This window comes from Culex quinquefasciatus, chromosome 2, assembly GCF_015732765.1.
Source record: "Culex quinquefasciatus strain JHB chromosome 2, VPISU_Cqui_1.0_pri_paternal, whole genome shotgun sequence".
Classification (NCBI taxonomy): domain Eukaryota; kingdom Metazoa; phylum Arthropoda; class Insecta; order Diptera; family Culicidae; genus Culex; species Culex quinquefasciatus.
Window position 1 is genome coordinate 25,834,146 of NC_051862.1, and position 17,833 is coordinate 25,851,978.

Genomic DNA, 17,833 nt, shown 5'->3' on the forward strand with positions numbered 1-17,833 from the left:
CCACTTTCTCTCTCCCTCTCCCACTTTCTCTCTCTTCTCTCTTCTCTCTCTCTTTCTCTCTCTCTCTCTCTCTTACACCTTCTCTCTACCTTTCCCACTTTCTCTCTCCCTCTCCCCCTGTCTCTCCCTTTCCCACTTTCTTTCTCCCTCTCTCCCCCTCTCTATCCCACTTTCTCTCTTCACTCTCTCTTTCTCTCCCTCTACCCTCAATCTCCCACTCTCAGTCTCTCATACACACACGAGCACGCACACACACACACACGCACAGGCGAACTCCCGCAACGCCCAACCAAATCACAAAAACTCCAACTGGATACAATTTTTCATTCGCCTCCAGCATCTTTCCCGCAGGGTCGCACAACCCCTCCGGTTGGGTCCGTTTATACTTACATCCCCTTTCGAGCACTTCTGCAAACATCCGTCCTCCAGAGCACGAGGGAAGAGGCGGCCTTTTAATCGCGCCGGGAGTTTGCCGGGAGTTGAAAGTTCCGTCCTCCTCCTCCTCTTCCTCAAGCACACGAGCCACACTTACTATAATTTAGAATCTCCGGGTTCCGTTTACCTTGGCACGCAAAATCAACTCCCGGCCGGTTCACGGTACAAAACTTATCTTGCCACTTGCCACAATTCCGAAATTAACAGCAGCACCACGGAACGCGAACTCACAACCGCGAAATTATTTTGACATTGACATTTCCAAACGCGAAACACAATTCTTGAACTAAAAAATTACTAAAATTTAGGAATTTTAAAGAAGTACTTCAGTGTTCTAAAAAAAATACTAAATTTTAGGAAGAAAAAAATACTAATTTTTAGGTATAATTTGACAAGCTAGAACATAAGTTCAAAAAATACTAAAAATTAGGAATTTATACCTAATGTCCGTTTTGCGTGAACGCCACGTAACCGGTGTGTACTAAAATTCAAATCCTTCACAGCTTCACCGTGCGGCTTCACACACGTGGTGATGTTTGTTGATGCGCAAAAGGAAGTTGCTTAAAATTTGAAAAAGCGAGATTTTGGTGCAATTTTGCCCTGCAAGATGTCTTCTCCAAAGGATCTCCAGCTTGATCCAGATTTGCAAAATACTCTGAAAGAGGCGCAGAATCTCGTTCAGGTATGTTTCAAAAACAATAGTTAGGTCTAAATTTGATCAAAAAAAAATATTTCAGAATCTTATCAGCACCAAAACGGACCTCAAAGCTGTTCAACTGGAGCTCAAAATTTCCAAATCTCAGTTGGAATCGATGAAGCAACAAGTTGAGACCAATAACCGGGGCGCCAACTCCGACTGGAATCGATTCTCCAAAAGCTTGAACAACATCATAAAGGTCATCGGCGATCGCAAGGACATTTCTGACTACGAACGCACCATCCAGAACCTAACACAGGAGAATGAGTCTCTGAAGCAACAGCTTGCTTCCTCCCAAGCTAATCACGAGGCAGCGCTGGAACGCGAGAGACTCGTTCTGAAGGAACAGATTGATCGTGAAACGGCCCGTTTGGCCAAGCAAATCTCCGAGCTTTTGATCGACAAAGAACTGGCCGCATCGGCCGCCTCAATTCGATACGACAAGCTGCAATCGCAACTGGACTGCGCCAAGGAACAACACGAGGAGCGTCGCGCGGAGCTGGAGGCCAAATACGAGCAGCTACTTCAAACTCTGACCGACCAGAAGGCAAAACTGCGGGAGGAAAATGCTGCCCTCAAGCAGCGCGAAGCGCATCTTCAGGATCAGCTGGAGCAGATGCAGAACCGATCGACGGACTTCCTGCTGGGACGAGGACAAAAGATGGCCCCGATTGGGGCCTCCTCCAGCCAACGGTACGGCGAGGTGGTGGAAACGGTTCCGGTTGTGTCCAGCCGCAGATCGGGGGGGATTAACGTGGAGGAGAGTGCTGTTGATGCCATTCAGCGGAATTCGGCGGCGGATGTGGTCGAGGTCAGCTCGTCCAGTGGTCGGTCGATGACTAGCCGGACCCAGTTGCTGGGGGGAAGTCCACAGCATCCTGGATCGGGTGGGCACGTTACCAAGCCGCGGAAGAGGAGGAAGCTGTTTAATCAGACGGCGGAGGGGTGTTGATTGATGCTTAATTTGTTGAATATCAGGAGAAAATGGAATAATATTGGAAAATTTATTTTTGTTTTCTTTTAGTTCTACATATTTTCAAAGAATTTCGGATCACCTTTTATTAACTTTATTAAACTTATCCATGCATCGTCCATATTTACAGCGTAACTTTCTTCGTTAGTTAATACAAAATATTTAACATGTGTCCTTTGCTTAGTCATAAATACAATCTTCCTCATGTTGCGTTTACTTACCTACTAAAGAAGGGAGAAAATATATAATTAAAGTTTCGTGTAAGCACTTATCTCAGTTTTATTTAGCCTAAATAAATTGAGCATGTTGTGCGTTGTTTTTGCGCGCGCGTGGGTTGTGCGTTTGGTTTGTGTGCATTTGCAGCTTTAAGAAAAAGTTAAAATTACACAGAAGAGAATTGGAAGCAGATTGGGATTGAGCTTTGTTCCGTTCAATGACGCAACGACTGGTCCAGGTTGTCCCAGTTGCACGAGTAGTCGATCTGGAGCAGGCCCTTCTTGCTAAGGCTGAAATGTTGCGGTGTGTAACATACGTTAGCGTTGGTGGCCGCGATCGAGACCGCCGTGGCCGGATCGACCGACGGCGGCACCGACACCAGGCTCGGCCGTCTGGCCAGGCTCATACTGACTACGCTGGCGCTGCGCGAACGTCGCCGCATCGGGCTGTGTCCGGACTGACTTTGGCGGCCTCCGGTGGCGTACAGCGGCACGTGTTCGATCACCTGCTCCTGCTGGCGGGCACACTCGAAGCAATCCGGCGGGGCCAGCGAGTAGTAGTTGCCGCTGCCGCCACTTCCGGGCGACGGAACGTCCAACAGGCCGGGATGGTGGTGGGAATGGTGGTGTGGGGGAACGGGAGGAAGGGGAAGGGGCATGTAGGGACAGCAGCTGGGCTCGTAGTACGGTTCGTACGACGGAGGACCCGGGAACTCCAGCTGGGGAAGCGGCTTGGGAAGGACAATGGGACGCCGACTGGTGGCCGTCTTGCCGAAGCCCGGAGTGTGCAACCGCAGCGCGGACATGGGACTGTCGCACGAGCTGGGATGATCCGCCGAAGACGTTTCCAAATCTGCAAACAAAGAAAAAGTTCAAAATTAGCATTTCAAATCAAAAACGATCATTAAAAAAGAGAGAAACCTTTCGCTTGAATCGCGGGCACTGCGCAAAGCTTAATTTCGGTAATGACCTGAGCCCACAAGGCACAAGGCTCAGCCATGCCGTGCGTTCGACCCGGCGTGCACTGTCACTCTGGACAGTGGATCAAGCCTTTCGAATACCTTGCCCGAGTGATAGTTTTGTTCTTTTGCGCGCGCGCGAGAACCTTGGCGCGTGAAACAACTTTTTCGCGAGGCGCTTGAGAATGATATTTGCGGGTGATGGCACGTACTACAGGTGCCTTTTTGATGTTTTTTCATGAATGGCGCAAGTGTTTTTGATAGGGGATAGTTCACAGATATGAAGTTTCATGGCTATGATTCGGCTATGTATTTTTATACGAATTAAAGAATTCAATGCAATATCATAAATAACGTATTTACATATTTGCATTTTTTTTACAATTAATATTTGCTTATAATGGCAAATAATTATTAATAAAATTATGCAACTCCATCTAGTTATATCACGATAACTTATAATTTTGCATCATTTCGTATTTTCATTTTTACCGTAAACCGGGGTTACATTGATAGGCTTTCAATTTATAAATATTATTCAAATGGTGACATATGTCTAAAGATTTATACTTTTAAAACATGTACTAAGATACCGTCAACTGGTGAATCCTTTTAAAACATGTACTAAGATACCGTCAACTGGTGAATCGGGACTACTGTCAGAATAGGGAGAGCACTTAAAAGCTTCAAATTTGGAAAAACACATTTTGTTGCTCTGAATTTGGTTTAACCGAATCACTCATAAATATCAAAATATTAGGCTGAAAATGGCTAAAACTGCTGTCTGAGCAATTCTCTACAAAACCGGCCGATTTCGACCATTTTTATTTTTTGTATTTTTTGATTTGGCTCAAACTTTGTGGGGGCCTTCCCTATGACCAAAGAAGCCATTTTGCATCATTAGTTTGTCCATATAAATTTCCATACAAATTTGGCAGCTGTTCATACAAAAATGGTATGTAAATATTCGAAAATCTGTAACTTTTGAAGGAATTTTTTGATCAATTTGGTGTCTTCGGCAAAGTTGTAGGTATTGTTAAGGACTATTTAGAAAAAAATAGGTACACGGAAAAAAAAAATTTCCGATTTTTTTATTAACTTTTTTTTCACAAAAACTCAAATTCCCAAAATACGTATTTTTTGATTTTCGAGATTTTTTGATATGTTTTAGGGGACAAAAATCCGCAACTTTCGAGCTATAGAGAAACATGGTCAAAAAATCTGCCGCCGAGTTATGATTTTTTGAAAAACTGGTGATTTTTGGAAAAAATCGAAATTTCATACATAAAATTTTTTTGACCTCATTTTTTTATGCAAGATTGAATTTGCAATCGAAAATTACTTTACAGATTTTTTGATAAAGGGCTCCGTTTTCAAGATATATCCACCGAAAGTTTGATTTTAGCGAAATATTTGCAGTTTTTCGATTTTTAAAAATAGTGACCATGAGTGACCATTTCTAAAAATATTTTTTTTTAAAAGTTCAGAAAATTTTCTATAAAATTGTCTAAGAGACATTGAAGATTGGACCTCTGGTTGCTGAGATACAGCGTCTTAAAGAAAAAGAAACACGAAAATTGAAGTTTCCTAAGTCTCACCCAATCAGCCCACCATTTTCTAATGACGATATCTCAGCAATTAATGGTCCGATTTTCAATGTTAATACATGAAACATTCGTGAAATTTTCCGATCTTTTCAAAAAAAATATTTTGAAAAATTTTAAATCAATACTAGCATTTTAAATGGGCGTAATATTCAATGTTTGGCCCTTTTAAAATGTTAGTCTTGATTTAATTTTTTTCAAAATATTTTTTTTTGAAAAGATCGGAAAATTTCACGAATGTTTCATGTATTAACATTGAAAATCGGACCATTAATTGCTGAGATATCGTCATTAGAAAATGGTGGGCTGATTGGGTGAGACTTAGGAAACTTCAATTTTCGTGTTTCTTTTTCTTTAAGCCGCTGTATCTCAGCAACCAGAGGTCCAATCTTCAATGTCTCTTAGACAATTTTATAGCAAATTTTCTGAACTTTTCAAAAAAAATATTTTTAGAAATGGTCACTCATGGTAACTATTTTAAAAACGAAAACTGCAAATATTTCGCTGAAATCAAACTTTCGGTATATCTTGAAAACGGGGCCTTTATCAAAAATCTGTAAAGTAATTTTCGATTGCAAATTCAATTTTGCATAAAAATGAGGTCGAAAAATTTTATGTATGAAATTTCGATTTTTACAAAAATCACCAGTTTTTCAAAAATCATAACTCGGCGGCAGATTTTGACCATGTTCTCTATAGCTCAAAAGTTGCGGATTTTGTCCCCTAAAACATATCAAAAATCTCGAAAATCATTTTGGGAATTTGAGTTTTGTGAAAAAAGTTAATAAAAAATCGGGAAATTTTTTTCCGTGTACCTATTTTTTCTAAATAGTCCTTAACAATACCTACAACTTTGCCGAAGACACCAAATTGATCAAAAAATTCCTTCAAAAGTTACAGATTTTCGAATATTTACATACCATTTTTGTATGAACAGCTGCCAAATTTGTATGGAAATTTATATGGACAAAATAATGATGCAAAATGGCTTCTTTGGTCATAGGGAAGGCCCCCACAAAGTTTGAGCCAAATCAAAAAATACAAATAAAATCCATTTCCGGTTTTGGTAGAGAATTGCTCTGTCTGTCGATTCGCCCCAAATAACGGTAGACATTTTTGTTGCAACCAAAACCCTATTTTGTAGCATGATTTATAAATTATCAAAATTGACTAAGAAAATTGTTCTACTGAAAATGCCTATAATTTTTATCTTAGAAACCAATTTTAACAGTTGGAAGTGTAAAATTATTTGAAGAATCCGATATTTGAAGTCCGTTATCCGATTCGAACTCATGCTAATTGAGAAAACATGACACTTTGATTATAGTTTACTTACTCTTAAAATACTATAAAACCGGTTCTAACATTCCGTTCGATTTTAATCCGCATTTCTTTAGCCTATCAACAAACAAAAAAATATGAAAAAAATATCTAAAAACAGGACTGGTCAGCATTTACAGCATACTACTGAAAAATATTTGTAAAATACTTAAGAATTCATGAACCTTTTTGAAAAGTTGAACCACTTTCCAAGAACTGCGGTCTTTGAATACTTTTTTAATGCCCATTTTTAGTGACCCATTTGTCAAACATGTCAGTATACTGCCCATGTTCGCATAAATGTCCCATATGTAAAAAACAGCATGCTGAGAAAACCGCAAGGCAAGTTTGTCTCACACATAAGGCTACATGCTAGGTTTTTACGAAAAACTGTAATTCCTGATTTCTATAACAAATAAATGGATCTTTTTGGTTTTTTCTGAAAAAGCACACGATTTTGAACCAAATTGCATCAATAACTTAAGTGATGAAAATGCACATCAGAAATTTATGTGAACATGGGCTGTAATAGTAATAAAACATGAATAAGCGGAACAGCGAAGTATAATTTACATACGCAAGATTTGCAAAAACTTAGATTGTTCTGGCATGCATTGATTTTATTAAAAATATTTTTGTCTAAATTAATTTAAATCAAAAGTTATTAATAAATATCCAATCACAACAAAGCTATTGAAACCCCAATTTTAAATACAACGATTATGCCCAATGTTAAGATTATATTCTTTTTCATTTTGTCAGATTGCTCAAAGATTAGAAAAACGATTTTAACTTGAATTGGGAAATAGTATTTTTTTAATAGACATCACACCGTCTTTTCAGACTGAATTTACTAACTAAACGGGACAAACACAGAACACCCAGAGGAGATGGGCGGGAATCGAACCCAAGCCCCTTAGCACACATGAGGGATCGGCAGCCGAAGCCGCTAACCACCGCGCCACGGGGTCCTTTTTGTAGTCAATATTTAAAATTTTTAATTCAATTTATGAAGACAATGTCAATATTTTTCCATGTTCGACTCCCGTAAACCTTTTTATGTAAACCTTTTCTATCAAATGTAACCCACCCGTTTTTTTTAAATAAATTCAAGAAATTTTCATTTAGGCCATTCAAAATATGTTTATAGAAAAAAATGAAACTTAATAAAAACAGTTCTTTTCATGTACTGAAAAATATTTTAAATTAAAAACAAATGTTTTTTTTACAATTTTGTACCATTCTATATTGTCTCAATGCTCGATGAAGATGTTTATGTTTTGCAATTTTCAAAATAGTAGTTTATGCAACAAGTTGCAAAAAGAGGATTTTTTCAGCACGAGTCGTACATTTATCCAACGAGGTTCACCAAGTTGGAAAATACGAAGAGTGCTGAAAAAATCAAGTTTTGCAACGAGTTCCATACAACATTTTTTTGCAATTCCGAAAAACACCCATTGAGTGAAATTTTATGTCAAATTTTCATGTATTTTGTCAATAAATCGTTTGAATCAAAAACATGTTGAAAAGTGTTACTTTTCGAAACAAATGCTGAAAAGTACAACTTTTCAGCACTCATTTCAGTTTCTGTTCGATTCTGTTATTTTTGGTACAGAAAAGTAGGCTATTTCGTCGTTCAAGAATGACAGGAAAAGTAAGTAGTTTCACGACGGAATTGCAAAAATAACATTTAAATTGTGTGTGTTGTAAACCTACATCAAAAAAGAAATAATTTTCAACCTTCCTTTTTAAAATTGTGAATAGATAATAAGACATGCATTTTTTGTGCAATGAAATACAATTATTTAGAAATTGAAAGTACAGCACTTAACAAATTAAATTTGCAACCGCACACTTGTTTGTTCCAGAAAGCCCAGACACCACAGTACCTTGCCAAATACCTTCTCCAATCCGATTAAAACCGTCCAATAATTGGTCCCACAGCGTGCTCGATCGGTCCACGTTCCGGTTGTTGGTCTCAATTTGCTACAGCCATAACGGGCGAAATGTCTTTGCCAGCCCAAAAGTCTGCCAACTTGTTAAGTTACCCAACTAGCCAACTACTATCCAAACCCAACCCAAACCGCCCCTCAATTAGCCACTTTAAAGTCGCATCGACGGCGATGACGATCTATGGTGGTTTGTAATTGAATCACTTGACTTGTTAATATTGTTTTGTTACGTGCCGATTGTTGTTTTGGACCCAATTCGAGCCTCTCTCTCTGACGAAAATAAACGAGTTGCCCACCCCAAAATGACGCTCGTTAAGGTCCCACTGCGAGCGACAATTTCTTCCCTCAGTTGGTTTTTCAGAGTGGTACCTTAAGCGTTTTGCAAAATATCTGCATCAAGGTTTGAAAATAGCCTACTCAGATTTAATCGTGCTCAAAAAACAGAAATTTTTGTAAAAAGTTAAAAGAATAAACACAAATTTAACAATTTTTCAAATGTTAGTCCAGAACATTCCGCAATTTAGGGTGGTCATTATTGGTCAGGTGCTCAACTGATGGTCGCGTACTCATCAATTATAGAGGAGGCAGACCCCCTTGTTTACAACAACGATGAAAGTTGACGAGGTGGCATGTCAAACATGTTGTTCGGCAAGCCACCGGTACCTGAACTTGGTGTAACTTCATTTGGAGTTTGTTAAACCTTGTTGTGGTCGACCTTGGTTGAATTTGGTACGTGGGTAACTGATCATTTAAATTTTTATACTTTTGATTTCGTAATTAAATAAATCAACTCTGATTATATTTCGAATTGTTTACAGGAGCTTGATTAAAATACATTCCTTTTTCAATTTTTAAAATGAAAAAAAAAATTTAAGATCTTTAAAATCAAAACTCAACAAACGAAGATGACGAATTGAATCACGTTTCGCCTATTGCTCGAAATGCCACATATCTACACGAGTCATTCAGCAGGCCTTTTTGCAGTCATCGTTCAGAATCTCTGCACACATCAATGAACGGCCAAAGAATGGTGATCTTTTTTGGATTTCTTTTTCCACATTAATGAAGAAGATGTCCTTCGCGTGGAAATATTTCTTCTCTCGGTGGTGAGTGCCACAGCTAAAAAGTAGTAATCCAGCTGCGTGTAAAGGCCTGGGTGTAAAATAAATATTGCATTACTTTATGCAATTTAATGTGATTTTACACTCTGAAATATGGAGCCCATCAGTATGGGAAACCAACTTGACCAAAATGTCAAAAGCATATATGTGTTTATCCTTTCCTTTCTTCATCGGTCTGATGGCCGAGTGGGCTAAGGCGCCAGTCCTTACTGTTGGTGCTGGGTTTGAATCCCGTCGGTTGCAACTTTTTTTTTGTGTTTGCAAAAATTGTACATGCAGTGTGTAATATTAAGTGTTTATTTTGACGATGGTGATGTGCATGCTTTTTCATGCGATTTTACCATCGGATTTTTGCTGTGTGCTTGACTGCATGTCGTGATGACGAATGATGGTGTTTATTAACGATCGACTTGTATGATTCTTAAAGTGGGGTTTATACGCGAGCTCCCCCATGACTAATTAGAACCATTAGGTGGCAGGTGATGGTGAGTTAGTGACTTAATTTTTTGCCGGATGTATAAGATGACTTTGGAACTTTGGAATTTGATCTGTGTCACGCGATTTAGTTCAATATTGTGTTCGATGGTTTCGAAATGAAAGTGCAAGTTATTATGATGATGGCAAACCTCATTTGAGGTTATTGAAAATGTTACAAATTAGTACAGTTTTTCGATCATTTCAGGCCATAAGTTCTATGGTTTTGGGTTTCTCCACAATCGAGACCCTTAAGACTGTTGGATTTTATAAATGATTTGCTTAAAGTTTTGATTTAGGGAATAACAAAAAAAAATAACCAATGGCCAAACATTCAATATTTCGCCCATTTGAAATGTACTTTTAATCCAAAACTTTCGTATATTTTTTTTTAAATCATAAAATTTCACAAATGTTTCATTTTTTACCATTGAAAATTGGACCATTAGTTGCAGAGATATTGGCATTAGAAAATGAGGGCATGTTTGGATGATTTCTTCAATTTTCTTGTTTTTTTCTTCTATTCGTTGTATTTCAGAAACCAGAGGTCCAATCTTCAAAGTCCCGTAGGAAATTTGCATCTGAAAGGGCTTAAAAATGCAAAAAAACGGGGTGGAACATCACAGTTGGTTAAATTTAAAGGGAGTTTTTTTAGTGGAAAAAATATCACAATTTTCTAAATTAAATAAAAAACTAACTTAATCCACCTATGTGGTTGGAGCCTTCCTCACTTATTACCAACAATGGCTGATATGGTGGCATTGTACAAAAATTTCATCTCTTTTTTAGATCCGGAGTAAAAAAGTAAATCAATATCACTTAAGTGCACATATCTCAAGACAGGGTTGCCAGATTTCCAATGTTCTGAACTCGTTGGAAAGGTCTTTTCATAACCTAACCAACGATGGGTCGGATGGTCGATCCGGACATAGTTTACATACATTTAAGTGAGATCCGACTTCCAAAAAGTACATCAATATCACTTAAGTGGGCATATCTCGAGACAGGGTTGCCAGATCTCAAATGTTTTGAACTCGTTGGAAAGGTCTTTTGATAACCTAACCAACGATGGGTCGGATTGTGGACCCGGACATAGTTTACATACATTTAAGTGAGATCCGGCTTACAAAAAGTACATCAATATCACTTAAGTGTACATATCTTGAGACAGGGTTTCCAGATCTCCAATGTTTTAGGCTCGTTGGAAAGGTTTTTGATAAACTAACCAACGATGGGTTGGATGGTGGATTCGGCCATAGTTTACATACATTTAAGTGAGATCCGGCATCCAAAAAGTACACAAATGTCACTTAAGTGGCCATATCTCGAGACAGGGTTGCCAGATCTCTAATGTTTTGAAGTCGAATGCAATAGGTTCGGGTCAAATCGGTTCAGCCAGTGCCGAGAAACATGAGCTAGTTTGTTGGTCGCATACATACATACACACACATACACACACACATACACACAGACATTTGTTCAGTTTTCGATTCTGAGTCGATATGTATACATGAAGGTGGGTCTACGACGTTTTTATTCAAAGTTCATTTTTAGAGCAGGATTATAGCCTTACCTCAGTGAGGAAGGCAAAAGTATTCCATCCAGATATCAACTCGATTCGACCTGGAGCTTGTAGGAAACATCTGGGACTACCATTTGGGACTGATAACGCTTTGGGAAAGGCAGTTTAACACATAAAATAGACACTTTTTCTTTTAGTGAATTTTTGCTCAAGGGGCCCCTTAAATCCCATTTTCTGGTAATAATTTTATCATGTTCTCGAGTCAATTTCACAACAGAAACATGCATAAAAAATGTTAATTTTGATTCATTTAAACCCTTTAAAAATAAAAGTTAAAAAATCGATTCATATTTGTTTAAAATCAAGTTCGTTTCCAAGGATAGGGGAAGGTGGGGCAAGAGTAACAAGCTAAGTAAATGCTCGTTGAAACCTATTCAATCATTCGAAACGAAAATCAATCATTCGGATTTTTTGATAATCATCTTATTTCAGATCTTGACTAAGACTTTGATAGAATATGTTTTTATAGGGGAGAGTGGGGAGACTTGATCCCCTTTTTTGTATCGCACATAACTCTGTCAATTTCTCACAAAACCATGATCTTTTTGCATGAATTGAAAGCTTAAACATTCAACTATGTTTGGCTGATAAGGGTATTTCATCAGATAAACTCTTCGAATCATGCCAAGCGTTTTAAAAAAATATTTTAAACCGGCATTTTCGAAATGTTGGGGGTAATTTGATCCCCCTTTCAACATTTTGAAGAAATCTTAAGGAAAATGTTTTTTATTCATCCAAACTATTAACTTTCTATGAGTTGCAGCAATTTTACATTAAACCTGTACGTTTGTGTTCAAAATATAACAAGTTTAGCATGCAAAACATTTAAAAACTTGAAATTTTCTTTTTTAGACCAAAATTGAGCATGTTTACAAAAGCTGGTAATTTTTGTTTACAAAACTTTTGAAAAATTCAGTAAGTTATGTACAACTATACTAAAGAAAACTATGTACGAAAACCCAGCCCAATTATTTAATCTTGAAGCTGATTCCAGTGACTGTAAAAATGCAGGGATCAAGTCTCCCTAAACGCACTTTTTTTAAACAATTGACTGTAAAAATAGTATGACGATAAATTTAACGTCAAATACGTAAGGGTTTTGGAGTTGATAAGTTTATCAAACAATTCATGTGTAATCAATATTTTTTCGAATAATTTTTGAGTGTTTTCTATACTTATCAAAACAAAGAAAAAGATCTCTTGAAAGTTTTTGGAGCACTTTTTAGAAAAATGTGTGTAACTCTATCTAAACATTTTTTTTTCTTTGTTTTCTGCAATGAGTTTTAGTCAATTTCGCACAACTTTCTAGATTGATTTTCCGTACGTTCTACTCAACTAGTGGGGCAAGACGACCAACCCGTTGAGGCAAGAGGAAAAATGCATGAAACAACATGTTAATTTGCTAACAAATGAACTGTTATCACTTAGACACAACAGATTAGAATGTATTTTAAACGTTTCTTCAATTTTTGATAAAATAATAATATTTTAACTAAAAACATGATCGTTTTTACGAAAAAATAAAATTACATAAATGATAAATAGAAAAAATTCATAATATCAGTATATTTTGCATGGACAATTTTTTTCAACGATTTTTTATCAGTTTTTAAGTATTTTGATGTATTTATTTCCCAGTGTTGTTGCAGCAATTCGCATTTTTTCCATACTTAAAATCCATATGGTATACTTGCCCCACCTGAACAAGATTTTTTTTAAACTCTCAACAAAAATAACCAAAAGTTAAATCATACTTTATAAAAGCTGAAAATCTTTGGTAGGGACACTAGGGACCAACCATAAACCACGTGGACACTTTAGGGGGCGGGGGATGGCGATTGTCCACGATCCATACAAAAAAGATTTTTTTTGTATGGACAATTGTCCACGAGGAGGGGGGGGGGTAACAGATTCCCAAAAAAGTGTCCACGTGGTTTATGGATGGTCCCCTACTGATCTAGGAAAAATGGCATTTTGATAAAATGAGCTTAAAAACGAACCCTAAGTCTTATTTTGGGCTTTTCAATTGTTATAAGAAAACAAATGATTTGAAAAAAAAAATACCATTCAATCTTGTGTCCCGTGGCGTTTACCTCGTTTTTGCGGTTATGTGGTAGTAGAATTAACTAATTGCATTGCTAGTAACAACTCCTCATATTGGAAATATTGGATATTGTAAGAATAACGATCGTACGGGCGATTGTTCCTCTTGCCCCACTTTCCCCTACTAGACGACACCAGAAAAAAGCAGCTTCTTATTTTTTTAAACCCGAAAACGAAACTATTGGCACTACGCCCCCCGGGGCATGGCCTTCCTCTAACGTGGGATTTCTGCTCCAGCGCCTCTGACGGGACAGGAGAAACCGGGACCGACGTTTTACTTCACCATCCGATAGAAGCTCAGTGGATAAGGCGGGAATCGAACCCGCGTCTCATAGCATCATCGGGATCGGCAGCCGAAGCCGCAACCCCTGCGCCACGAGACCCATACTGTCTCAAAAGTTGCGGTTTTTTGTCCTCTAAGATCAACATATCAAAATATTTCAAAAATATGAAAATACTGATTTTGGGATATACCGTAAACTGGGGTCAATCGGGACACATGGGGCGAATTTTGACAAAATTTTTAACCATGTTCGAGCACAATATTTTGATTTTTCTGGTTGATTTCCGTTTCCATCCATCCATTTCCAAATTTAAAAGCTTTAAGTGCTCTAAAAACTGCTGTCACTATTCAGACTGTAGTCTAGATACTCTCCTGATTACGGTGATTTTTATCCGAGTACCTATTTTTTTCTGAATAGTCATTCCAGTTTTTGACATAGGACTATGTCTCTACTTACTATATTGGGGGGCCAGTTCAGAAATTCGATCCAAAGCGTCACATTTAAGCGTTAAAAAAGGGACATTTTGAACGCTTATATCTTTTTCCCTGTGAATCAATCCAGACGGTTGGACCACCAATCGAAAGAGGAAGACTTCAGCTATTGTTTAACTACATAGATAGTCTGACTAAACATAGTTAAAGCACTTAAAACATGCAATCAAAATGAGTAATTTTTCAGTACAAATCGGACAGATGACCAATCAGAGCGAGCGTATGCATTCGAGGCCGCGCCCCTTTTGTGCCGTTCTCCGGCTGTGCCGCTATTTAAGCAGAAAATTTCGCAAAAGCAAGTCACATTGGAACGAGCACTCGAACTGTGCACGTCGGACCGGCGCGGAGCAGCAGCAGCAGCGGCCAATAGAAGAAGAGGACCAGCAACCAGAAGGAAGAACCACCGGTAGCAGAAGGAGGAAATTCGAGCGAAGCGGACGGCGTGGAAGTCGCTATGATGCGGCGGTTCTCATGAAAAATGGCCAATTCGACAGTGGTGGAAAAAACCTGGAGTGGCCGGTGCCCTCGAAGCAGGTTCCCTCGGGACGGAGGGGGCGGGGGGACATTTACAGAAACATACGAGTTGTGGCAATATGAGTATCAAAATTCATGGTTTTTGATACTGAACATAATAATGGCCATTTCGACAGTAGTGGCCACAACCTGGAGTGGCCGGTGCCCTCAAAGAAGGTTCCCCGGGGCCTGGGGGGACATTTACAGAAACATACGAGTTGTGGCAATATGAGTATCAAAATTCATGGTTTTTGATACTGAACATAATAATGGCCATTTCGACAGTAGTGGCCACAACCTGGAGTGGCCGGTGCCCTCAAAGAAGGTTCCCGGGGCCTGGGGGACATTTACAGAAACATACGAGTTGTGGCAATATGGGTATCAAAATTCATGGTTTTTATACTGAACATAATAATGGCCATTTCGACAGTAGTGGCCACAACCTTGAGTGGCCGGTGCCCTCAAAGAAGGTTCCCCCGGGGCCTGGGGGGACATTTACAGAAACATACGAGTTGTGGCAATATGGGTATCAAAATTCATGGTTTTTGATACTGAACATAATAATGGCCATTTCGACAGTAGTGGCCACAACCTGGAGTGGCCGGTGCCCTCAAAGAAGGTTCCCCCGGGGCCTGGGGGGACATTTACAGAAACATACGTGTTGTGGCAATATGAGTATCAAAATTCATGGTTTTTGATATTGAACATAATAATGGCCATTTCGACAGTAGTGGCCACGACCTGGAGTGGCCGGTGCCCTCAAAGAAGGTTCCCCCGGGGCCTGGGGGGACATTTACAGAAACATACGAGTTGTGGCAATATGAGTATCAAAATTCATGGTTTTTGATACTGAACATAATAATGGCCATTTCGACAGTAGTGGCCACAACCTGGAGTGGCCGGTGCCCTCAAAGAAGGTTCCCCCGGGGCCTGGGGGGACAATTACAGAAACATACGAGTTGTGGCAGTATGGGTATCAAAATTCATGGTTTTTGATACTGAACATAATAATGGCCATTTCGACAGTAGTGGCCACAACCTGAAGTGGCCGGTGCCCTCAAAGAAGGTTCCCCCGGGGCCTGGGGGGACATTTACAGAAACATACGAGTTGTGGCAATATGGGTATCAAAATTCATGGTTTTTGATACTGAACATAATAATGGCCATTTCGACAGTAGTGGCCACTACCTGGAGTGGCCGGTGCCCTCAAAGAAAGTTCCCTCGGGGAGTGGGGGGACATTTACAGAAACAAACGAGTTGTGGCAATATGGGTATCAAAATTCATGGTTTTTTATACTGAACATAATAATGGCCATTTCGACAGTAGTGGCCACAACCTGGAGTGGCCGGTGCCCTCAAAGAAGGTTCCCCCGGGGCCTGGGGGGACATTTACAGAAACATACGAGTTGTGGCAATATGAGTATCAAAATTCATGGTTTTTGATACTGAACATAATAATGGCCATTTCGACAGTAGTGGCCACGACCTGGAGTGGCCGGTGCCCTCAAAGAAGGTTCCCCCGGGGCCTGGGGGGACATTTACAGAAACATACGAGTTGTGGCAATATGGGTATCAAAATTCATGGTTTTTGATACTGAACATAATAATGGCCATTTCGACAGTAGTGGCCACAACCTGGAGTGGCCGGTGCCCTCAAAGAAGGTTCCCCGGGGCCTGGGGGGACATTTACAGAACCATACGAGTTGTGGCAATATGGGTATCAAAATTCATGGTTTTTGATACTGAACATAATAATGGCCATTTCGACAGTAGTGGCCACAACCTGGAGTGGCCGGTGCCCTCAAAAGGTTCCCCCGGGGCCTGGGGGGACATTTACAGAAACATACGAGTTGTGGCAATATGGGTATCAAAATTCATGGTTTTTGATACTGAACATAATAATGGCCATTTCGACAGTAGTGGCCACAACCTGGAGTGGCCGGTGCCCTCAAAGAAGGTTCCCCGGGGTCTGGGGAACATTTACAGAAACATACGAGTTGTGGCAATATGGGTATCAAAATTCATGGTTTTTGATACTGAACATAATAATGGCCATTTCGACAGTAGTGGCCACAACCTGGAGTGGCCGGTGCCCTCAAAGAAGGTTCCCACGGGGCCTGGGGGGACATTTACAGAAACATACGAGTTTTGGCAATATGGGTATCAAAATTCATGGTTTTTGATACTGAACATAATAATGGCCATTTCGACAGTAGTGGCCACAACCTGGAGTGGCCGGTGCCCTCAAAGAAGGTTTCCCCGGGGCCCGGAGGGTCTTTAACAGAACCATACGAGTTGTGGCAATATGGGTATCAAAATTCATGGTTTTTGATACTGAACATGAAAATTGACATTTCGACCGTAGTGGCCACAACCTGGAGTTGCCGGTGCCCTCATGGAAGGTTCACCTTGGGAGAACATTTATTACAATTTTGCCGACAAATCTATGAAACAAAATAAAATAATCTTATTTCAGATTTCACTAGCAATCCAAAAACACATTCAAATTGTTTGGTCCTATGTCTTTCGGTTATGTCTCTGACATACCATCTTGAACTTTTTTTTTACAAATTTTTAGTTATGGAAGCACAAATCGGTGAAAAACTGAACCTTTAGGAAACAAATTTCGTATTTAACCTGGCATAACTAATTTATGCAGAGTTACGTGATAATTTGTTATTAAATTTTTCAAAACTGAGCTGAGAAATTTGGAGTTTCTATACATCCTCGATAAGGTGAGGGACAAAAACTAAACTATATTATAAATATTTACATGTATTAGCCTATGGCCATCGTATATATCCAGGTTTTTAAGTGAAGATGGCGTTCGAAGTAGCACCAACATTAGAGAAAAAAAATGAGGCTGTCATGCCATGGCACACATTTTCCGTAATGTTGGTACCACTGCGTGATTTTGACATTTCGGGCGTTCACCATTCGAACGCCATCTTCGCTTAAAAACATCGATATATTTCTTCCCCTCTCCTTTCTTCAGAAATCTTTCGAATATCAGGGGACAATAGAAATAGAAGCCTTTTCAACTAGAACTTATTTAGAACGCATTTTTCTCTATTGAATATCAGTGAACGAAAGTAATTTTTCAACCCATT

The 17,833-nt window shown here is 39.3% G+C and overlaps 2 protein-coding genes across 5 annotated transcripts in view; one reads left to right on the forward strand and one right to left on the reverse strand.

Annotated features, from left to right (window-relative positions):
* The first annotated feature begins 1,042 nt into the window (after positions 1-1,042).
* Positions 1,043-2,106, forward strand: LOC6031712 (spindle assembly checkpoint component MAD1). The gene is made up of 2 exons (XM_001842390.2): positions 1,043-1,117; positions 1,173-2,106. The coding sequence occupies exons 1-2, from the start codon at positions 1,043-1,045 to the stop codon at positions 2,082-2,084; spliced, it is 987 nt and encodes a 328-aa protein (XP_001842442.2). The 3' UTR covers positions 2,085-2,106.
* Positions 2,107-2,183: 77 nt separating this feature from the next.
* The window catches only part of LOC6031710, an 88,870-nt gene continuing 73,220 nt past the window's right edge, over positions 2,184-17,833 (reverse strand). For all 4 annotated transcript variants that reach the window (XM_038255153.1, XM_038255151.1, XM_038255150.1 and 1 more), the window contains one exon: positions 2,184-3,173. In XM_038255153.1, coding sequence (XP_038111081.1) covers positions 2,536-3,173 — 638 coding nt within the window. In that variant the 3' untranslated portion in view covers positions 2,184-2,535. The remainder of the gene's footprint in view (positions 3,174-17,833) is intronic.

Bases quoted from the DNA above. Each gene is read 5' to 3' on its own strand.
- LOC6031712 (XM_001842390.2), top strand. From the start codon at position 1,043: ATGTCTTCTCCAAAGGATCTCCAGCTTGATCCAGATTTGCAAAATACT. The intron at 1,118-1,172 runs GTATGTTTCAAA...AAAATATTTCAG, and splicing joins AGGCGCAGAATCTCGTTCAG to AATCTTATCAGCACCAAAAC.